Below are 23,888 nucleotides of genomic sequence, written 5' to 3'. Positions count from 1 at the left end.
ACCATAAAAAATGTGCACTCAGAAATCATGGTTTACAAACCATAAAAAGTGTGCACTCACAAATCATGGTTTACAAACCATACAAAATGTGCACTCACAAATCATGGTTTATAAACCATGAAAACGTGCACTCAGAAAATTTTATGGTTTGTAAACCATGATTTGTAAGTGCACATTTTTTTATGGTTTACAAACAACGTTTTTGAGATGTGTTAATTTTCATGGTTTATAAACCATGTTTTTTAAGAAGTCTCGATTTTCATGGTTTATAAACCATGGTCATAAATCATGATTTTATGGTTCATTTGTTATGGTTTATAAACCATGATTTGTAAACCACGATTTTTATTCTTTTTAAGATGCGTAAATTTTCTTGGTTTATGAACCACGATTTGTAAATGTTTTTTGTATGTTCATGGTTTGTAAACCATAAACTTATACACAACAAATACTTTACTGGTATGTAAACCATAACAGGATTTGGCAACAGTTTCTATGGTTTACATCTAATTGCTGTAAACCATGGTAAAAACATGCCTTAAAAGTGTCAAACAATTAAGGGACAAACGGCGCCCCATAAGCAATGCAGTGTAATTTTTTAAACACCCTTCAATATTATTTAAGAAAAAAAGGTGTTAGAGGTTATTTGAATTGTGTTACTTTCTAATCTTCTTTCTGTGAGTGTTTATGACACGTCAACACTTTAATTTTGTTTTTAATTTTGTGTATAAATGGAATTAAATGCTATATCAGACGACAACAAGTGTTTGATTTGTTTCAATTTATTTATTTGGCCAATCCGGAAAGACTAGCTTCATGAAAACACAAGAGGTCGCCCTTCCGAAGAAAAAATAGATTGTGATTTGCTAAATTCAAGACGTGAAGAGGGGCGATCGACGCTCGCCTTTTCTTGCTTAAATTTTACATTTGTAATATCCGGTTAAGCTTTATATTATCTCAAAATGCACGCACTTGGTATGTCACAGGTAAGTGAAGTAGTTCAAACATTTCCTTTTTAGCGAAATTGTCCACTAGCTTAATTTTGTCGTGGATGGAAACGCCAATTGGTTCAAAGAGATGACAAGGTTGAAAAACGCTATGGGTTGGTGGATAGAACGTCCTTTTCCGACACCAGGTATTATGAGCCCCTTGTGTGTGGACGGGAAAAATAATAGGTATTCTTTCCAGTCGCTGCTAAAGTGCTATACATTTAAATTCGGCATCCTTAAAGTTCCTCGAAGCTTTCACAAGCAATTTAGTTGTGAATGCAGTGCCAGTGTTGCAAAATTAAAAACTGCCACCACCACTTGTCCACTCATTTTGTTTTTCCATTTTACGTTTTTTTTTACCAGATAAGGATAAGGATATCTCATTCTTGAGTAAGTTAGAAACTGTTTTATTTCAGAAAACAGAAACTTTTCCTGTGCAAAAAAAGCAACAGTTAAAGTTTAAGTAAAATGGGGCCTCGTAAATTCAACTGGAATTTCAAGGATGCTATTTTGATAAAAAAATGGAGATAACAAAAAATAAAACTCACATTATTTTAGTCACCTACCTTTTATTACAGTTACAGGGGGCTGTTTGTCAATAGTAACAGTACAACAAAAAGGCTTGAATTTGTTTCTTTCTTTTTGGTAAAATTAAAACTGTACAAAAATGAAAGATACACTACTTTTTTAGATATTTTTTTTTATATGTAAACTCTCCTTTTCTGGTGGAGTTTATAAATCTTTGAATGCTATTCAATTGTATTCCCACCACAGCGATTAAACTCGTCAGCAATCCCTCCAGCCAACCAGTCGACAGTCGCTGCCCTTGCCCAAGTTGAACGTGAAAAAGTCTTCCAGTGGATAATCGAGTTGGCGAGTCCAGAATCAAGAGAAAATGCTCTGCTTGAACTAAGGTATTGATTAGCAAAAAAATTGTGTTTTTTTCATTTCTTTTTTTCAGTAACAAAATAATAATGTGTCATGGTCGAGCAGTCTACTATAAGTTTTATGCATGAGACTGCTTGGCCAAGTTTTGTTTTGGGCGTGTCGTGGCTGAGCAGTTTAAACCTCTAAACCCAAGCTCAGGCGTTGTCACCAGCAGCGTTGTAGCCACGGTGGGCGGCGGTGGGCGGGCCCACCCAGCACTGACAATTTCCGCCCGGCACTTCAGCTGTAAACTAGACTGCCGCCCACCACAAAATTTCCCCCAAAATTAATAACAAAATTAAAGTTCTGCTGATATTGATCACATTGCAAGAATATAATGACCGTGTTCGTATTTTGTCATTTTAAATGCAGTTTGTAATTTTTATGAGCCAGAATTTCGAGCAATAAAAACCTCAAACGTGTTTCCCACGCAACTTGCCTCTTGCCATCTTGTGAAGTTTTCTTTGTGAAATGTGCCCTGACGTTTTAATTGAACAAACTATAGTACAGTGTAGAAGGCGTACCGTCTATACAGTCTGACAGCAGTGCTGGTACCGTGCACATGTACACGATGAATGCATGTACATGTGGTGTACACCAGCGCGCGCTGTGGTAGACCCTAGAGTGCACTACAAGTCTAGTCGTGAGGTTTTCGTGGGGATTTTACGCATTCCATGTACACACAAACAGTATTCCCACACAACAGTACAAGGGGTGTGTAAAGTCTAGTGTACGAGTTCGCGTATCTTGGATGTAGGCATGTAAACACGTTCGCTTTGTCCACACGTATGTGTGACAGCGCGCTGGGTTTTTAACTAGAATGAGATCTGTGTAAATTTTAAGATGGCCTCGCAACGTAAGCTGGACGACTTTTTTTGGAAAACGGAAAAGATTGGAAGATGATATAACAGTATTTCGTACAGATTCAGTTAGTGCTGAGAATGAAACTGTACCTGAGACTATCGAGACAGTTACTCTACCTTTAAAGTTCAGTTCAACTTCATCGCGGCGGGATTACAACAAGCAAACAGCAGAAACTATTTCACAAACAGTCTGTTCACAACAAATTCATCACAATTATTTTGTATTAAGGGTGTTTTTTTCTTTCATTATTATCTCGCAAGTTCGATGACCAATTGAGCTCAAATTGACCCAGGTTGAAAATTCAAACCTGAGGGGGGTGGAGCTTCGGCCGTGTGTGCACGTCACCAGGGTCAACGACTCAGCGCTGCGTGTGGTGCATTGTGTATCCCGGTAGGCCTAACTGTGTAGCCGTAGTCTTGATCCAAGACCATTGATGTTGCGCGGTCACACACAACCAATGTTCCGATCTATGCACGGCAAAAACTGTACACGCTTGTTATAATCGAATGTTAGCGGGCGCTCTGTTTCTCTGATTTCCGCATCTCACCGCGTGTACAAGACTACTGCTGCACAGTTGCAGGGATATAGAATGCACCCCACACCAGCGCTGAGTCCGACGTACACAAACAGCCGAAGCTCCGCCCCCCTCAGGTTCGAATTTTCAGCCTGGGTCTTTCGCTCGGGAATCTGGTAAGTTTTTGTGCCTTTTCTTCAAATTATTTCCTCAATGGTGTTTTGAGTGATATTGTAGGATTCATTAGATATTGAGGATCAAGTTCATGTTTCTAGAATTTGTGTCATGATTTTCAAAAGTGGTAAAAATGGAGCAAATCTGCTGACTAGCTGTCGAAATTGTACGTTTTTAACCATTTCGCCCTGCACACATTGTGTTTGCTTCGTAACCCTCCGGCTACGCCATCGGCAGGAGGGTTACGTTATCGCAACTACTATGTTTCAGGAGTAGGTAGCATCATGCAACTGTCACCAAGATTGGGCATGTTGCTTTTTCTTTTCTTTTTTTTAGCTTGACTACCCACATCATTTAAGTGTAGCCCTCAAGACCGTACTTATTTTAGGTTTGTGCATATTTGTGCCACCCTACATGAGCTATGTGCATAGTTGAATTGTTTTAAAATGGTTGACCAACTTGCTGAAAACGCACCAAGAGTAGGAGGGTTAACAAACATTCTGGTTGGAGGAACCAAGTTGGAGAGATTTATGAATTTATTTTTCAAACTTGCGGCAAGCATCGCTGTCTTTTTTTTCAAAACTTTTTTTCACCCCCATTTTAGTAAAAAGCGAGAGATTGTTCCTGACTTGGCTCCCATGCTATGGAACTCCTTTGGAACAGTAGCCGTCCTCCTTCAAGAAATTGTCAACATTTATCCGTTCATCAACCCACCAGCCCTAACAGTAAGTTTGGCATCAATTTCCATTGCCCCAAATAACAAATGTCACTATTATGTACATTGTAAAATTTATTAAAATAAAAATCACCTTCAGACAATCAAAAGGCAGGCTTTGTGCTTGATTTTGATGGATTCACAGGGTAATAACCTAACTTAAGTTTTTTAGTGACTAACCAGCATGACCACTCCACTTGCTGTTTTACTAGTCAGCCAGCATCCATATACATACATACCATGTGCATGTTTCATATCAAACGGAATGCTTTCCAACAAGTAAAACCAAACATAATTTAGTCATCAAATGTTTTAAAATATACATTGTAACCTTTTCAATTCCAAATCTCTTGTACAAAAAAGTGAAGCAAACTTAAAGATGCTGTCAGATTTTGTGCCGATTTGACCCAAAAATTTGGATTTAAAATTCAATAGGTATTTTGATGGGGGACGAGAAAGTTACAAGCTTTCATTTGAGCCATTGCTCGAAAAAATCCGCCAATTATTAGTAGCAGTGAAATAAAGTGCTCAAAATTAGTTTTTGTCGGGATCCCGACAATATATCACGTTACCAATTCTTAGGTGTTTTATAAGAAACGTTTAAAAATGTTGTCATGGTTCCTGACCATTAAAATTAAAAGTTAAACTTTTTTTCGTTAGAGCGGGTGATACTCTTTGAAATACCATTCACTCAAAAAAAATCTTTTTTTTTAATGTTTGGGGCCAAAAATCTGACAGCATCTTTAAAATAACATCCATAAACAAAATCGTGAGTTCCGAGTTACGGGGATTTTACTTGAATTTAGGTCCATGCTGTGTTACCGGAGTAGGATTGATTGAGAATTCAGACATTGAACCTTGACCCCCATATTTGTTTGATTCTAGGCTCATCAGTCTAACCGTGTGTGCAATGCCTTGGCCCTACTACAATGTGTCGCCTCCCACCCAGAAACAAGATCAGCTTTTCTGCAAGGTTAGTTCCTCCAGCCTCATTCTTTAATCCTTTACCTCGAGAACTCAATAAAATCATTCCTAAGATTGGTTTTACTGTTCAACTATGATATAATGTGGTGAATGCGTCTACAGTACACAGTCAACCCTCCTACTGTCTGACCAATCAACATCAGTCGTGTTTTCGAATGATAGATGAACTATGCTATCCTGCAATATGACTTAATGCAATGCATGTATCTAAACAAAACATACATGTACCATAATTTCCTGCAGTTAAGGTGCTCGGCGGGTAGGGTGCAGTGGACCAATATCACAGAAGCCGTGTTGAAGCCACTGACCTCGTTACTATAATAAGCGAAGAGTTCCCACGGTCAACTCACTATCATAATACCCGCACCACCACCACGGACGCTCAGCGAGCATGACAGGGTCCAAAGGTCGTGATAAGGGAAGTGCGTGATGGGATGTCAAAATGAATAACTCATTTGCTTAACATCCTGTGTTGTCTGATAGGTCTGACGAAATATATACATATTCGTGAGCTGCATACTAGCATGACCGAGAGCCCCCCCATTTTTTTCCAATAGTGGAATTTTTTTCATGAAACACATTAAACCCGGAAGTTACAGACCCGACAAGGCTGTCGGCCTGACGGCCTCCGCATGCGGTTAGTGGTACGAGTGCGGATGACTTGTGTGCAGTGTAGTCGTATGATGTGACAGTGTGTATATGGGTGGGTCGTGTGGTGTGATTACATGCACCATGCACAGTGTATACGAATGGGTTGACAGCAGCATCTTTTGGGGGGCGAAATGCGACTGCCTTGAGCAAGGCTAGAAATTACGGTACACAACTCCTGAGCACAGTCCTACTCATGCAGTTGAATGGTCTCAAACGGTTGGTGATTGCCTTGAAAGAGTACAAATAAGAGTGCTTTCTTTTAAAAAACTGTTGTTTGCTTTATATGTGGTGTACTTTTTGATGTAGTTGTTTTGAGGTCTGAAATCTTCAATTGTTTTATTTTCTGTTGCAGCCCATATTCCATTATTTCTGTACCCATTCCTACACACTGTAAGCAAGACGAGACAGTTTGAATATCTGCGACTCACAAGCTTAGGGGTCATCGGAGCTTTAGTCAAGGTGAGTCTAGGAATCTTAATCATCAATAAATCAAGAAGGAAAGTACTGAGTATACAGTGCTAACACACATCGGTGTATGGGTAAAAACTTAATATTCTTAATATAATAAACTTAATATGGGTAAAAAATTAATATTCTTTATCCTGATGCAAATTTAACATCTATTATATTGTTGCGGTACCCGCTGCCAAAACATAGGATTCGAACTGCCTCTAGCTACCGGGCAACCTCGGTAGTCTAGTTGGTAAGACACTGCTCTAGAATTGCAAGGGTCGTGGGTTCGAATCCCACCCGAGTAACATGCCTGTGATATTTTTTCACAGGACTCAGGAAAGTACTGAGTATACAGTGCTAACACACGTCGGTGTATGGGTAAAAAAAAAAAAAATTAAAAAAAAATTAAAAAAAATTAATATCAATAAATCAATTGAACAGTTTCCTTTCTGGACATTGAAGACAAATAACGAAATAAATCACAAATATTGTAATCCAATAAAAAGGCGTGTTTTGGTGACCAAGACCAGAAACAAGTTTATGGCGTCAAAATGGCTGTAAGTCCCACACAAAGCAATAATGGTTAAGTGCCTTGCTTAAGGATGCAAGTGTCATGACCGGGACTCGAACCCAATTCCCTGCTGATCAGAAACACCAGAGCTTGAGTATAGTACACTTGGCCACGACACCCCACAATAAAACAACATTTTTGTATGGAAATGAGTGTTTCTTTTTGAAAGCAGTGCAAAGGTTAAGTTGTCAGAAATACAAACACTGAAGGTTTTTTTAGGAGATATGACAGTTCCAACCTATAACTATATTCTGGGTGTCGGTGAAGACTAGGCCGAGAAGACTTGTTGGAGAAGATAAAACGAGTCAAGCCAAGTCCTGAGATGAAATCTGTTGTTGTTTTCAGACTGATGAACCAGAAGTCATCAACTTCCTTCTGACGACAGAGATCATTCCTCTGTGCCTCAGAATCATGGAAAGTGGAAGCGAGCTCTCAAAAACGGTAAAGTCTGTTTGGTTCTTTCTTTGTTTCTTTGGTTGTGTTTCAGAGCTGTATTTTTTAGTGTTCTGTTTTGGAGCTTTTTATCAATGTTTTTGGCATGTAAATTTTCCATTTTAATCTTTGCAAAGGACAAATAAATTATTGAATAATAATGAATATTGAGAGAGCTGCACAAGTTTATGATTAGAAGCCATTTTGTTTCTCACAATGTTTTATACTACAAACCTCTCCCCATTACTTGTTACCAAGTAAGGTTTTATGCTAACAATTATTTTGAGTATTCACCAATAGTGTCCAGTGTCTTTAACACTGATCAGGATAAATCAAGTCCCCTCATTTTTTAACTTTGTTTCCTGTTCAGGTGGCGACGTTCATCCTGCAGAAGATTCTTCTGGATGAGACAGGGCTCTCTTATATCTGCCAAACCTACGAGAGATTCTCACATGTCGCTATGATCTTGGTACGTAGAAATCCTCACTGGCATTTTGGCCATAGCATTCTTGGGACATGAGTTTAAAATTATGAACTTTCTCCACATGCTTCATGGTTAGCAGTGCTGTGGAATGGAAATCACACAGTATGCACCAAATCGGCTGTTAAGCAGCGCTATTAACCTGGGCCCAGATTTTAGGCCTAGACAACAAGCCAATATGCTTCAATTACTCATCGCTTATGTGATTTTGAGGTTGTGAATTTCTGTTTTGAGCTGATGCGATTTTTTGTATGCTCTACGCAAGACTGGGGTCCAATCTCATGGCTCTGCTTACCACCAAATTATGCGCAGAATGCCTAGTAACGTGGAGTGGACACACGCCAAAATTCTCTGCTAACCTGTGAAAAACACTTGATGGTAGAATTCCCTGCAGCTGATTTCACGAAACGCCATGATTAATCCTATCTCAAGTTAGGACGAGTGAACTTAGGATGTGTTCCATGCGTCCTAACGTCTTTGAATAATACGTAACTGAACTCTTCTTAAGTCCCGGGATTAATCCTAAGTTAGCAAGAGTTTGGTGAAATCAACGGCTGCATTCTCAAGCACCAATTCTTTGCTTACGGTAAGCAGAGTAATGAAAATTTGTAGGATACCAGTTACATATTCTACATGAGAAATAGCATAAATATTTTGGTAAGCATAATTTTGTTATGCTTAGATATTTTTTTTGTTTAAACAGCTCTGTGAGATTAGATACTTTACACTTTATATTTTGTTAATTTCCTGCAGTGTAAAATGGTGATGACTCTTGCTAAGGAACCCTCGGCTAGACTCCTGAAGCATGTTGTGCGCTGTTACCTCAGACTCTCTGATAATCCGAGGTAAGCTATCTGTGTCTAAGCAACTGAATCAAGTTGAAATTGACTAGGTTTATGGATAACAACTGTGTGATTTAATTCTCGTCCAAGGGAAGTGTTGGTTCTAGATTGAGAAATGTTAAGACTCTGCAACATACTAACCCCAGCTGTTCACAGTCAGTGATGCACCAACAATTTTTCATCTGCATGTCAACCCCAGTTCTTTTTAGTCAAAATGCCCCAAAGTTTAAATTTGTCCAAAATGTTTTGTGTACTTGTGTGTAAGATTTGACTAAACTAGCCAAGCTACCCCACTATCTTCACATGTTGGCTGTTTATTCTTCAGTTGGAGATAAGGTTACAAATTCAAACAATTTTCAAAGAATGTTAAGTGTTTGTGGAAAGGCCCAGAATTACATCGTTGGGAGGGCAAGGCCATTTTCATTTTGCAAAGGGTACTGCCATTGCAGACCAGGGCGTCAGAGGCCATTGTCTACTTGTAATTCCAGTCCCAGGAACATGTCACTGGAGCTCTGGAGTTAAACTAATTTGTGTGTGATATTTTAGGGCAAGAGAAGCACTACGCCAATGCCTCCCAGACCAACTCAAGGACAACACCTTTGTACCCGTTCTGAAAGATGACACCTCCACTAAACGCTGGCTCGGCCAGCTCATCAAAAACCTAACTGAAACCGGTGTGCCCGACCCAAGAGGTATACCCCTTCCCCCGCAATGAAAGTGACCGGACAAAACAAAACGCAGGTTCCATTTTGAATGGAGAGAGTTCAGCAATACGCAATGAAACAAATAACCAGCTCCCATTTTCAGAAATGGATGCATGTTCGTCTGCTGTCTATGAAACGGTAAAGAGCTGTGTTGTTTTGGGTTTTTGTGTATTAAGGGCCTTGTCACACGGGGGGACTTTTTTGCAAGGAACCTGGAAACAACCGACTGCACTGCAATAAAACAACACTTCAGTTTCACAAGAGGTATCTTACTGTCGAATTGTATGAATGTTTCTGCTTTTTGGCCCTTTTGGAGCGTCTCAAAAGTCGTACACAATGTAAGCTCAAAGGAACGTTTCTCTTGGCATTTAAGTTCCAAGTATCCAGTTGACCACCAGAAAAGTCTGCTAGACCACAACATTGAGAACGGCCCTGCCTGAAGGAAAAGTGTGCATAAACAGTTTGAACATTAATTTTGAACTTTGCATAGGTCCAACAGCATGTGTGCCCACCGGATCACTTATCCTATCGATTTAGACTGTTCAAACCATTCAGACTTTTGAGACATGTACATGTTTTGTAAGACAACCCCTAAGCTGGTTGTAAACATTGACATAAAATACAAGCTTCATTAAGTAGGCAAGTGGTACTAAGTTAAAAGCCGAAAAATAGTAAATTTGAAGAAGTCGTTACAGGGCTCCAATTTGAGGGAAAATTCACAAAACTGCGGGGCTTGTAGCTCCAAACTTTTACTGGAACAGAGAATTTGTCACAAGACCGGAGTCAAAATGAGAAGAACAATATCTACACAGTTTCACATTTTAGATGTTTTTTTTTTAAGAAGCACCAAGAGAGGATTTATCTCTTTTGTTTATTGGTATTACTTCAATAATCAATGGAATTGAAAGATATTTGTATTTACCAGTTTAATTTAAAAATGCAGTGAGGTTATGTAAGTCAAAAACAAAATCGCTGGACTTATATGGTCGATAGTTTCTTGGCCCATTGCTTAAATCACTGGCCTCAGACCTGCAGTCCAGTCTCAATTTAAAGGATTCTGGTACTTTTTCAAAATGTCCACAGATTTACGTTAACTTTACAGGGTTTGAAGATAATGAGTGTAAAGCTTCCCTTCAAATATTACTAACCGAGGTTGTGTAGTTTTTGAGAAATGAGTAAAATAAATCACAAAATAATTTTCGTCTCGGGAAGACGAAAATTATTTTAGCATGTAAAATCCCATTAACCAGTTATGATATTATACCAAAACCATAGCATAGCTGGTTAATACAATTTTACATGCTAAAACTGATACAAAAACTATTTGTTTTACTCGTTTCTCAAAAACTACAGCACCTATGTAAGTAAAAATTTCAAGGAAAGCTTTCTACTATCATTGTCATCAAACTGTGTAAGTTAAATGTAAATCATTGTGTTTTGTGTTAGGAAAAAGTACATAGACCCTTTAAAGCCCTGTCTCTGGAAGGTTTCCTTATTAAAGGGCTACTGTCTGAGGCCATTGTCAATTTCTACTGTGAACACGTCAAGGGCACCAAGGCAATGACTAGGGGTATAGATGTGATTGCCTCTGTAGCCTCCGTGAAGAATTTCATCTGGAATTTTCTAGAGATTAGTGTAAAAAGGAAACTTCAGAGGAAGAGGAAAGATCTGATTTAATCAGAATTTCAAACCAGATAAGAAAGCTCATCCGTTCTCTAAAGATTTCAGAAATTGACTTAAAAATATGTACATACATACAGAGGTGGAAATAAGGAATGTTTTTTAAGTGCAGTTTAAAGTTTAAATTTTGTCATCAAGTGGGGGCCATAGGTAACTTTTAAAAAATGTAAATAGATTGTATATATTTTCCTTGGCACATGTTTGCTACTGACGTTTTTCGTGATCCAATGGAGTCATGGTTTGAGAGAATATGTGGAATGCATTTTAAAACACCAAGAGCAGTGTAGTTTTTTTACGCTGAACATTGATTGTTTGGTCCCTTGAAGACATTCTTCAGATGTTTATGAAGTTTTTCGCCATATAGGGGGCACCAGACTTTCTTCATCAATTTTTTCTAAATCTAAAAAGATACATGTACAAATGTTTAACAAGTTAAAACACCAGAAGAATGACAAGAAAATTCCCAACTCTTCTTGTGGGTTCTTGAAAGATAATTGACCCATTTGAAAGTAGAAAAAATAACCTACTGTTTTTGTTTTAGACATCTTTTGGCAATACGATGGGAAAGAAGTGTGCAAGCGTTTGTTCACCCCTCAAAACATCATACATGATTGCTCGGCTGGTCACCAATTTCGCTAAGCATGTTGGTGTGCTACTCACGTATGCATATTCACACTTTATAGGGTAGGCTCAGTTGTTGAGATATTGTTTGTGGGGTTCTGAGGTTGTTGTGAATATGTATCGGTTAACATTGAAAGGGAAGCATTTAATATATGAGAACAAAAATCGAACTCTGGCAAGTGCATTTTAGCACCTTTGAAAGCCTGGGTCAAATTGCATTAAACTTCTCAAGCAGAAAATGTTGCTTGCAATTTTTTGCTAAGCAAAAAATAAGCTGTATACCAGTCACAAATGGTACTTGTGACATAATATTATGACTGCCAACCTTATGCTGCAGCTGGTAAGCATAATTTTGTTGTGCTTAGCTACTTTTTGTGCTGGAATGCACTGGACACATTAATTGGTTCTCAAAGATAAGTATTCTCACTTGGTGTATCCCAAAAATTGATAAAATAACAAACCTGTGAAAACTTGAGCTCAATTGGTCATCAAAGTTGCATGAAAATAATGAAAGAAGAAACACTCTTGTTACACAATAATTGGTGTGCTTTCAGATGCATGAGAACAGCTTCAGGCCTGAAGTCTCTCCGAGACTCAAATATCAGCTCTTTCTTAAATAACCTCTTTCTCAACAACGATGTTACTTCAAAGGGAGTTGTTTCGCACAATGTTTTGTGCTTCTATACTCTCCATTGCTCGTTGCCAAATAGGTCTTCATGCTAATTTGAGTAATTACCAATTGTGTCCAGTGCCTTTAAGGAGCTTTATGAAATTTGGCCTTGGTCTTAAAAGACATGGTAGCATTTTTGACATCCATGTTTGTGCACAATAATTAAACAAACATACACAGAATAAAGTAAAACTTCTTTATTTCTTAAATAATGGCTAAAATATAAGCCATGGGGATTACATTGAAATAAAATTAACTGGAATAAAAAGTAACACTTTTGCTTTAACTCATCTAATATGTATGCCTGGTGCAAAAATTACAGTCATTTTGCCATTGCATTTGGGTATTTTGTGCTATTTCAGCTGATCAGATGCTTTTCTCTTTTTTTCTTTAATAATAATGTGGCTGGTAACTTTGAGACACTGTACAAAGTTAAGTATGGGTAGGCCATTTCCACTTTTGTTTTGCAAATAAGCCACTTCGGAATGTCAGCGGCTCACGTCTGTTACTGCTGACAACAGGGTTTGTCTATCTCCCATAACCTTTTGACAATACCAGCCCGTAACCTTTTGACAATACCCGCTGGTATTGTCAAAAGGTTATGGGAGATAGACAAAATCCGTTGTCAGCAGTAACGGACATGCGCAGCTGACATTCCGAAGTGGCTTATTACAAAGTTTAGTCTGACCGTGGTCTCTCAAGGGTAAAACAAGACCATTGTTTACAGGTAAAGTAATAAATATATAAAAATGATGTTAAATTTGGACAAAAGCAACATCGATTAACTTTAATTTATAAAATATCTTATTGTTTGCCTGTTGATTTTGAATCATTTTTGTTTATATTAGTTTTACTTACATTTTTCCATTGTATATTGTTGTAAGTTTGTCCCTTTCACTTTGTTTATTGCCTGACAAAAATTAGTTCCTTTCTTAAATGTTTTATGTTACAAAAACAATCCTACATTTTAAAGATTTTATAAAATAAGTTTCTCAAACTTTGTGTTAAAAATTGATTTTGAAAACCTTAAATATCATGAGTTTATGTTAGGAAACTTTTATGCAACTAATTTAAAGAGAGGATAAAACTAAGAAAGAAGATCATGGCTGTAAACAATTTTCTAACTTTGTCAAATTTTTCTTCTTTTTCCGATGCCTTTTTGCACTGTTCGTGTGGAAATCACAACAACTTCTGCTATAAAACTTTTAAAATCTGTGTTGTATTTCTCCAGTGGAAACACTTTATAAATAGTATTAATATAAGGCATTTTGTTAATAAATATTGAATGAAAAATAAACGGTCTGTTGTCATTTAGTATGTTTTTTCTGAGATAAAAATACCAACTTCCTAAACTGTCTCGGCAGGACCTTTTCATATATTACTCTTTTTTAGGTGTTCGGCCAACAGCCGAACAACTATTGTTATTGTTCTGTTTTTTGGGGTTTTTTTTTTTTCCTCGTCTTCTTCTTTCCCTGCGAACCTTCTCCAGCAATTTTAAACAAAAGTAAAGCTTGTACAAACTTAAAACTTACTATGTACATAGGCAATAGTAGGTAGATGAAACCGCCACTTTTTGGGAATGATGACGTCATTGATGACGTCATGGCAAGGTTTTTAAAGTTGAAAAACGACATTTGCTTTTCGCTGTATCTCAACGAATATGAATGCTACTTGGGCATCGGATAGATAAAGACTTGGACAACATTTGAAAAGTTAACGCCAAAATCGTATGACCTTAACTTCCGGTCGTTACCCTGGGTCAAAGTTCGCCTTCGTGTATTTTACATCAAAAAAACAACTTTTGAGCTTTTAAACAAAAGTAAAGCTTGTACAAACTTAAAACTTACTATGTTCATAGGCAATAGATAGTGGAATAAACCGCCACTTTTTGGGAATGATGACGTCATTGATGACGTCATGACAGGGTTTTTAATTTTGAAAAATGACCATTTGCTTGTTGCTGTATCTAAACGAATAGAAAAGCTATGATGTTCATATTTCAGCATCGGATAGATAAAGACTTGGACAATATTTGAAAAGTTAACGCCAAAATCGTACGACCTGAGCTTCCGGGTCGTTACCCTGGGTCAAAGTTCGCCTTCGTGTATTTTACATCAACAAAACAACTTTTGAGCTTTTAAACAAAAGTAAAGCTTGTACAAACTTAAAACTTACTATGTTCATAGGCAATGGTGAGTGGAATAAATCGCCACTTTTTGGGAATGATGACGTCATTGATGACGTCATGACAGGGTTTTTAATTTTGAAAAATGAACATTTGCTTGTTGCTGTATCTCAACGAATAGAAAAGCTATGATGTTCATATTTCAGCATCGGATAGATAAAGACTTGGACAATATTTGAAAAGTTAACGCCAAAATCGTACGACCTTAACTTCCGGGTCGTTACCCTGGGTCATAGTTCGCCTTCGTGTATTTTACATCAACAAAACAACTTTTGAGCTTTTAAACAAAAGTAAAGCTTGTACAAACTTAAAACTTACTATGTACATAGGCAATAGTGAGTAGATGAAACCGCCACTTTTTTGGAATGATGACGTCATTGATGAGGTCATGACAAGGTTTTTAATGTTTAAAAATGACCATTTGCTTGTTGCTGTATATCAACGAGTATAAAAGCTATGATGTTCATACTTGGGCATCGGATAGATAAAGACTTTGGAAACCTTTGAAAAGTTAACACTAAAATCGTACGACCTTAACTTCCGGGTCGTTACCCTGGGTCAAAGTTCGCCTTCGTGTTTTTTCCATCAAAAAAACAACTTTTGAGCTTATCTACGGCATAACTCAAGATTGAGATCGATTTGAACCTTGAAACTCAACAGATAGTTGAACCTTCAAAATGACGTTATCGGGTATTAAATAACAATAAAACAACGTTTAAAATTTGTAAAAATCATATGGCGCGAAAGTTTTTTGGGGAATTCCCAACAGCGCTCTCTTTTTGCCCACCAAAGAGGGCGCTGTTGATTATCAAAGCTGTGTACAGCATTAAGTGCAGGGGTGAGCTAGATTTTTAAAAACCTGATGCCAATCTCACACAAACATATTGCATTTGTGAAGAAACAAGGCGTTCAAAAGTGTGATACAAGTTTAACTATAAAATAACGACACATTGTATAAAAAACATCTTTATGGTTCAATGTTTTTGAATTACGTCATCACGTAACGTCCAACCGAACACCGTGTTTTTGTAATTAACAAAAAACACTATGTTTAGTTTTATAGCTATTACTTAAAATATATAATGTTTCAAATAAAACGCGAATGGAAAGAAGAACAAAAACTAATTATTCCCAACATTTTACTTCATATTTGATGTACTTACTCTAGTTTTTTTAATTTCCAAAACTAGTAAAATTAAAAAAACTAGAAAAATTTGAGTTGTATAAAATTAAACAAATATAAACTTCAAACTTTTCAGTTAACAATTTGCATCAACTGCAATCAAATTATTTGAAATATAACTTAAGACTACAAAATGTTTAAAACTACATTTTCAAAATAATAAGCAGTCAGAAGTATTTTGAAAATAATTTCTTTTTACCCTACACCGATGTGTATTAACCACTGTATACTCAGTACTTTATCAAGTTCTGTGGAAAAAAAAACATCCATAGGGAAGTCACCTGGGTGGGATGTGGCCCAATTTCATGGCTCTGCTTACCGTAAGAAAAGAATCGGTGCTTGCAGAAGCTGTGCTTTAAAAGTCAAGCTTATTTCACGGGTCAGCGGGAAATTTTGGCTTGTGCCTGTGCGTACTCAACATCACTCGGAGGCATTCTATGCTTACGCGAAAGCGGAGAATGGTGATCGCAGAATTCAGCGGTTATAGCAGAGCCATAAAATTGCCCCAGATATCTTACCACTAGACCATCGAGCTAGCTCGGTGCTAGCTTGGTGGCTAGAGGCAGTTTGAATCCTACGTGTTAGCAGCAGGTACCACAACAACTTAATACATGTGAGTTTTGCATCGGTGATAAAGAATAATATAATTTGTTTACCCTTACACCTTGTGGGTATTGTTTTTGGATATCATCCTATAAACAATATTTTCTTTACGGACTTTGACCAGTTTCACGGTACACTGCGCACTTACACACGTCTATCCTGGCCCCATTTTTGGGAGTCTAAATTTACACAACGTCCAAAATGGTAGCGCATTATGCGAAGGTGTGTTCCAGGTCATGAAAGAGGTCAATGAGTCAATAAAGGACTAGGAGATGCTTATAAACCTGAACTGAAAATGCTGTCTAAGAGAAGTTGAGTTTCATTCTTGGTCTTGGTGACATTGCAAGGCAATCCCTCTGTGGACGCATCAACCCAAGTCTTACCTTGCCGGGTGTGTTGGGCTCAAACATATCCCATGGGCTTCGATTGTTGGGGAGGCTGATCTTCAGATGCTTTCCTGCTCTCAGGTGCCCTAAAGGAAGAAAGAAAATAGGTAAGACTTTATCTGTTACAGTCTTAAACCCCGTCCATACCTCCTGTGAATGCTTGTTGTGAAGCGAATTAACTCCACAATTGCTCAAACAGCATGTAGGCCTACCCCTTATTACGTCGCCACAATTTGATTTGCATTCGCATTCGCAGGATGTTTGAGCCGGCCTTTAGCATCCAAATTTTGTTTCTTTGGTTTTGCAAATAGTAATTAAAACTTGTAATCTGATTTACAGGCAATAGATTCTGGCTCAATTTCATGGCTCTGCTTACTGCTTACTGCCAAATTCTGCCCTGGGATCCCCATTCTTCGCTTACAGGGCAAGCACCAAAAATTACTGTGCTAGCTGTGTAAGCCAAGAATGTCTAGTGACGTGGACCACGCACGCGCACAAGCAGAAATTTCCTGCTAATCTGTGAAATATGCTTGATATAAGCATGGAACTATCTGCTTCCGTAAGCACCAATTCTTTTTTCACAGTAAGCAAAGCCATGAAATTGGGCTCCAATCTTCAAGACTTTGGTGTGTATTCAAACCTTAAACAAGGAAAGCATCCTACAGTCTCATTTCATAGTACCATAAAGATACCATTATTACCGTTATTAGTTGCCATTCCAATGGGATACATGCCGATGTTATTCTTGATGTAACGATCCGCTCCTGTCGGTACAAAAATGCACAAGGGAAATGTAGGAAGTATGTAAGTTCAATTGATTAATCTGGTTAAGTTTGAGATATCGGTCCGCATCCTTCTTGTTTTATTCTCTATTGGAACAGATTAAACCAAACAGACTGAAAAAGCAATACATAGTCAGGTACCTTTTTCGAACATTAAAATCAGTACTATTTGATTGCAGAAAGGGGAACATGTCTAAGCGAGTGTCAGTATAATACAAAAATTCCCCATCCCAACATCACTACTAATGTCATCTCCCACAGATCCTTTGTGTCGTGTCATATAGTCGAGCGGTATATTTCACCGGACCCAAGCTCCGGTGTTGTCAGCAGCAGAGTGTGGGTTAAACTCCCGGTCACAACACTTGTGCCTTGACCAAGGCACTTAACCATGTAATTGCTTTGTAAAGGTTGGGAAGGTAGTGCATTCTGCTCTACCAGCCAGGCTCCTATAGCCTATGGGATGAAACCCATGCTTAAAGCCATTATACACTTTCGGGAACAGACAAACAAAATAAAAGTTCACAGATTTACAAATTACTTACAGGGTTTAAAGAAGGTCATGGTGAAACACTTCTCTTGAAATATTATTCCATGAAATGCTTTATTTTTTGAGAAAACATTAAAACAATTAGCAATTCTATGGATTTATTTTAAACACATGTCATGGCACGGCGAAACGTGCGGAAACAAGGGTGGGTTTTCCCGTTATTTTCTCCCGACTCCGATGACCGATTGAGCCTAAATTTTCACAGGTTTGTTATTTTATATATAAGTTGTGATACACAAGTGTGGACCTTTGGACAATACTGTTTACTGAAAGTGTCCAATGGCTTTAAAACATCCTTACGGACTGTGGAGGGGGTAACCCTGTTTCAGCCTCAGGGGTAGGTGGCAACATGACAGGGTGTTTCAGAGTCTAAAACCCAGTACTACACCCTTATGGAATGAGAGGGTGCTAACCCTGTTTCAATATCCTAAATCAGTCTAGATTAACCCTCACCTTGATAACAAACAAAAAATCCACCACCACCTCACAACATTTTCCCAGTATATCTTCAAATCTGCCTATCATTTAATTTATAGTTCTTTGTTGATAGCACTGGAGTAATTTATATATATATATATGTGTGGGTGGTTTTTTTACCGCAGGTGAGGAGAAACTTGATCAGCTCGACATCCCCCTCAGAGGCAGCCCAGTGTAGTGGTGTATTCCCCTTGTGATTCTGGGCATTCACATTACAACCTGGATTCCAGAGAAAATAAAACAGTTTTATTTAAAAAGGGATGCTTTCCTTTTTGTATCCTCAAAGGGGCCTTGAGCTCTGTGGCCACTGCAGGCCAGATGAAATCAGTAGAGAAATATTTGGCTATGACTTGGGAGGAAAATCCTGGATTGGAAATGTAATGAATCTTGTTTAGTGAAGACCCAATTATGGACAAGCTCAAGTCGGACTGAGATAAAGAAGTGGAAGTGGGCACCACAGAAGTGAATGGTAAGAATCCAATGTCCGATTTCATAAAGCTGCTTATGCACACAAAACAATACCAAAAAAAAGGTTACCAGCAAAATAATGCTACATGTATATCACATGCACTGTTTGGAAGTGGTTTCATACATATTTTTGCTTAGCAGAAATTTGCTGTGCACAATCCCTGCTTAGGTAGGTCTAAGAACTTGGACCCTGATCCCAAGGAACTTCATTATTGGTTTTAATACAAAAACAATTATGCTTACCGGATTTAGGTTACTAGCCAAAACAGCATGTACCAGTCGTAACTGGTAGTGCTCATTTTTGCTTAGCTCAGTTAGATTCGCTCGAAGCAACAAAGTTAAAGGGAAGGTACACGTTTGGTAATTGTCAAAGACCAGTCTTCTCACTTGGTGTATCCCAACATAAGCTTAAAATAAAATCCCTAGTTTAGCTAAATTGGTTATCAAAGCTGCAAGAAAATGATGAGAGAAAAAACACCCTTGTTTGACGAATTTGTGTGCTTTCAGATAGGAATAAACTTCTAGTTAGAAGTCTTTTATTATTTTAGTGAGAAATTACCTCTTTCTCAAAATCTATGCTACTTCAGGGGAGCCGTGCCTCACAATGTTTTATACTATCAACAACTCTCCAATGCTCGTTACCAAGCCAATTTTTAAGTTAATATTTGTTTTGAGTAATTAACAAACATGTACCTTCCCTTTAAATATTGTTCTTCTATTGGTTTAGTCTTACCTACTGAGATTAGCGTCTGAATAAGTCTGAAGTCACTGCAAGATGATCCGGCACATTTGAACGTAGCGAGGTAGAGAGGAGTGTCCCCATCCTTGTTGGTTACAGTCACATCCCCGTCTGTATTAAGAAGATTTATCATTGATTTAAAGGCACTGTACACGTTTGGTATTAATTGTCAAAGACCAGTTTCTCACTTGGTGTTTCCCGACGAATGCATAAAACCATAAATCTGTGAAAATTTTGACTCAATTGGTCATCAAAGTTGCAAGAGAACTTGAATGAAAAAACACCCTTGTTGCACAAATTTGTGTGCTTTCAGATGCCTAAAAAGGATTCAGGTCTGAAGCCTTTTAATATTTGAGTTAGAAGTTACTTCTTTCTCAAAACTACCATACTTCAGAGGGAGCTGTTTCTCAAAGTGTTATATACTATCAACAGCTCTCCATTGCTTAATACCAAGTAAGATTTTATGCTAACAATTGTTTCAAGTAATTTCTGATAGTGTCCAGTGCCTTTAAATTCATCCTTACTAATTTACTTCATGGTATCAAAATGTGTAAAAACTTTGAGATTAGACATGTTAACATCGGCATAGAGATAGGAAACTTGAAATGCTAAAGAAAAGTTGACTCTTTCATAATCATGGTGTGGTCGTTTTGTTTTATTTTTTACTTTAAAACAAAATTGTTTCATTTACCTTGATCCAGAAGAAAACTCACAAGTCTAGCACTGCCACTGATGCAGGCACACTGTTTAAAAAAAATGAAGAAGTTGATGATAAGTGTTCCATAGACCTTATGCATTGACGTCATCCAGCGGCCATCTTAGTGGAAAAACGGTAACGAAACAATCAAAACGCACAGATTTGTATGCCGGCGCACAGGATTGGCCAATGAACAACCTCCTTTTGACCTCTAGATGAGGGCGCCCTACTGAAATGACTTCATTTGCATAAGGTCTATTATGGAAATTTGACAAAAGCCTTTAAAACCCTCCGAGCAGCAACAAGAAAAAAATTACATGCTGAACCAAAAGGAAACGACCGAAAGGTAGATTGTATTACGGGTAAATAACTGTGTTTGAAGGGCACAATTCTCGTTCTAATGGTCTAAACAGATGAATAGATGTTTCCTTGACCCACAGACTAAAGATTGAAGCATTCTGAAAATGTACACATCGGTTCACTACTAACTCAAAAGATAAAGTTTTTTGTGCACACAGTAGGATTTTTTTGTTTTTTACATGCTAAAATAATTTTTCGTCTCATGATCACCGAGACGAAAATATTTTCATGACATTGTTTTACTCATTTCTCAAAAACTACAGCACCTCAGCAAGTAATATTTTCAGGGAAGCTTTCTACCATCATCATCTTCAAACTGTGTAAGTTTAATGTAAATCTGTGGACATTGTGTTTTTTGTCCTACAAAAAGTACCCAAACCCTTTAAAACAAGTATGAAGCTGGTCCTTCTGCCTGCACCCCTTTGGCTGCTCCAAGGGTTTAAAAACATTGACATATTATTAACTAAACTTATTTCTTACCAGAAAAAGTGTCATTCCATTTGTTGGGATGGGGAAGTTCACATCAAATTGTAACTTTGTCACTAAATTTATCACTTGCTCTGTGCGACCAGGTAGATAGGCAGTCTGTAAAATGGAAAAACCATCAATGAAAAATGTTTTGATCCGATCTGTTATAATGGTAATGCATAAAAACCAAATTTAGGCTATACACAAATTTCTCACGCGGAAATACAGATTTGTAAAAAAATTCTCATGAATTCCTTTTAAATGAATTGATTGTATTAATAGGTAATTACCTATCATATGAGATGCTATAATTTGAAAAAATTTATAATCATGATTCAGGTCTGGAAATATCCCAGATCACCATCAGCAATTTCAGTATTGCCCTGCACTTTTGCTGTGGTGCCCTCTGCCAAGTTCCAATACAATTGACGTTTTCCTCCTAGAAGTGCCCCTTACCAGAGGAAAATTGCTGGGCCAATTCAAAAGCCAAATTCAAGGCCCGATGATAAAACAAATTCAAGGCCCGATGATAAAACAAATTCAAGACCCGATGATAAAACAAATTCAAGGCCCGATGATAAAACAAATTGAATATAATTTTTACCTTTGCAAGATCAAAGATTGATATGACTTCAGGCTGCTGCAGGGACCTTAGACCTAAAAGATAAAATTGGAAAGAGGACAAAGTACAATTCTTCTGACTGTCAAATTTATAATTTAGCCAAAAACCTTTTTAGACACTGAGATAAATACAAATGACAGAATTTACCCAAAAGAGCTTCGAGTTTGTTTTTGTTTGTCACTATTTGTTAGTTTGAGTGGTTGTGATGATAATGTTGATGATGGTTGTAGGTTTGTTTGTGTGTTGGAGTGTTAGTTTGTGTGTTTAATGGTTTCCAGAACGTATCTAGTGTGATGTACCTTTTTTTCCATGCATCACAAACCAAATAAACATCACCAATATCAGCACTGATAGAGCAACTGCAAACAACATCTCTGATGGAATTTCATGTCTTTCCAGATATATTTCCGCAGATCTTTTCAACCATTCAGAGGCTGTGGGATGTAAAAAAAAAAAGAAAGAAAGTCATTAAAACTCATCCTCGGTCATGAAGAAAATTTCATTCAAGATATATTAAAGTTGCTTAAGATACGAAACACTAAAACCATATAACAATGCTTTCTTTAAATTGTGTTCTCCCTTGGTAGTGGTTTTGCTGACCAAACCCCAGAGAACCAGTTAAAATTTAATCCAATAGGCCTACTTCTGTGTTGAAGCATTCTTGTTTTATATAAAACATGGATTATAGACTTATGATAAAGCTGATAGTTTAGTGAAATGACAATCCAATTGGTCATTTAAAGACATTGTAGACACTATTGGTAATTGTCAAAGACCAGTCTTTTCATTGGCTGTATCTTAACATTATATGCATAAAATAACAAACCTGTGAAAATTTGAGCTCAATTGGGTGTCGAAGTTGCGAGACAATAATGAAAGAAAAAACACCCTTGTCACACGAAGTTGTGTGCTTTCACAATGCTTGACTTCGAGGACTCAAATTCTAAATTTGAGGTCTCGAAGTCAAATTCGTGGAAAATTACTTTTTTTCTCAAAAACTACTTCACTTCAGAGGGAGCCATTTCTCACAATGTTTTATACTATCAACCTCTCCCCATTACTCGTTACCAAGTAAGGTTTTATGCTACTAAATATTTTGAGTAATTACCAATAGTGTCCACTGCCTTAAGGTATGTCACTGAAGAAGTAAAGGCAAACCAAGCCCTGGTGGGGAACATCCTAGATTCATACTAAATCTTACAGCTCTAACTGTTGGGCTGAAAGTGTTGTTCACTGCCATTAAATTAAACAATGTTTGGTTAATTTAACAAAGAGGTTTTTGATCCTGTTTAACTTCTTGAAGGAAAGTTGTTTTCACAGCAGAAGGGGTATTTATAACCCCAAAAATAACTACATAAGAAGAGGGGAAAAAATAGTTAATAGTCTAATATTTCAACCCCAGCAAAGTCTAGGTCATCAGTTCTTACAATTTAAAAACCTTGAGATGGTGGCTTTGCTTTCTGTAGTCAGTACCTCTCCAGCATCTAAAACCTGAGCCATAATGCTGCCTGTGTAGTCAATCATGTCAAATGTCATGTTACAAATACGGCTGAAGTTGAGCGTCACATTCATTCCAAGCAGACAGTACAACAGCTTTCAAAAGATCCACTTCAGCTGGTAAATGCCTGTAACTTTGTCTACAACAAAAAGTTTTGGATCTGAAATTTTTTTACAAGATTGGGTTACACTTAGGCCGGGTTCAAACTTCCTGCAAATGCTAAATTCTTCCGATCATTCACAGCAAATACAGAGATGTGACATCAATTATGAATATTTATGGGTTTTGTTTTTTTTCATTTTCACTATAAATATTTAATTTTTTTCCCCATATTGGCACACAATAGAATCCCAAATAGAAACCACATCACGGGATCTATCTAGTGACTAAAGGAGAATGAAACTCAGTCTAACAGATAATAATTTTGTTTGGAAATATAGAGGTTGGATGATGTTTCTTAAACTCATTTGATTGTTGGCATAATAATGCACTAGTCATTTAATTATACCAAAACGTCATCATTTTATAAATAAATGTTTGAGCATAACTTACAACAGGAAACTTTATTTTTCTCAGCATGATTAAGCCTGATGAAAATACA

General features: G+C 37.4%; 2 protein-coding genes across 2 annotated transcripts; one reads left to right on the top strand and one right to left on the bottom strand.

The window, feature by feature from the left end:
• The first annotated feature begins 872 nt into the window (after positions 1-872).
• LOC117300399 (CCR4-NOT transcription complex subunit 9) lies at positions 873-10,436 on the top strand. The gene is made up of 9 exons (XM_033784183.1): positions 873-986; positions 1,764-1,903; positions 4,073-4,193; positions 5,069-5,156; positions 6,171-6,277; positions 7,188-7,283; positions 7,645-7,743; positions 8,509-8,600; positions 9,144-10,436. The coding sequence occupies exons 1-9, from the start codon at positions 963-965 to the stop codon at positions 9,310-9,312; spliced, it is 936 nt and encodes a 311-aa protein (XP_033640074.1). The 5' UTR covers positions 873-962; the 3' UTR covers positions 9,313-10,436.
• A 6,109-nt stretch (positions 10,437-16,545) lies between these two features.
• On the bottom strand, positions 16,546-23,325 carry LOC117300237 (putative ankyrin repeat protein RF_0381). Its single transcript, XM_033783963.1, has 8 exons — positions 23,217-23,325; positions 21,772-21,824; positions 21,180-21,284; positions 20,334-20,385; positions 19,637-19,753; positions 18,556-18,654; positions 17,331-17,393; positions 16,546-16,715 (listed from the first exon to the last, which is right to left on the bottom strand). The coding sequence occupies exons 1-8, from the start codon at positions 23,323-23,325 to the stop codon at positions 16,546-16,548; spliced, it is 768 nt and encodes a 255-aa protein (XP_033639854.1).
• Positions 23,326-23,888: the final 563 nt, after the last annotated feature.

The sequence above is a fragment of the Asterias rubens genome, chromosome 15 (assembly GCF_902459465.1).
Source record: "Asterias rubens chromosome 15, eAstRub1.3, whole genome shotgun sequence".
Taxonomy (NCBI): domain Eukaryota; kingdom Metazoa; phylum Echinodermata; class Asteroidea; order Forcipulatida; family Asteriidae; genus Asterias; species Asterias rubens.
The sequence above is the reverse complement of the archived record's forward strand: the minus strand, read 5'-3'. Positions and strand labels throughout refer to the sequence as shown.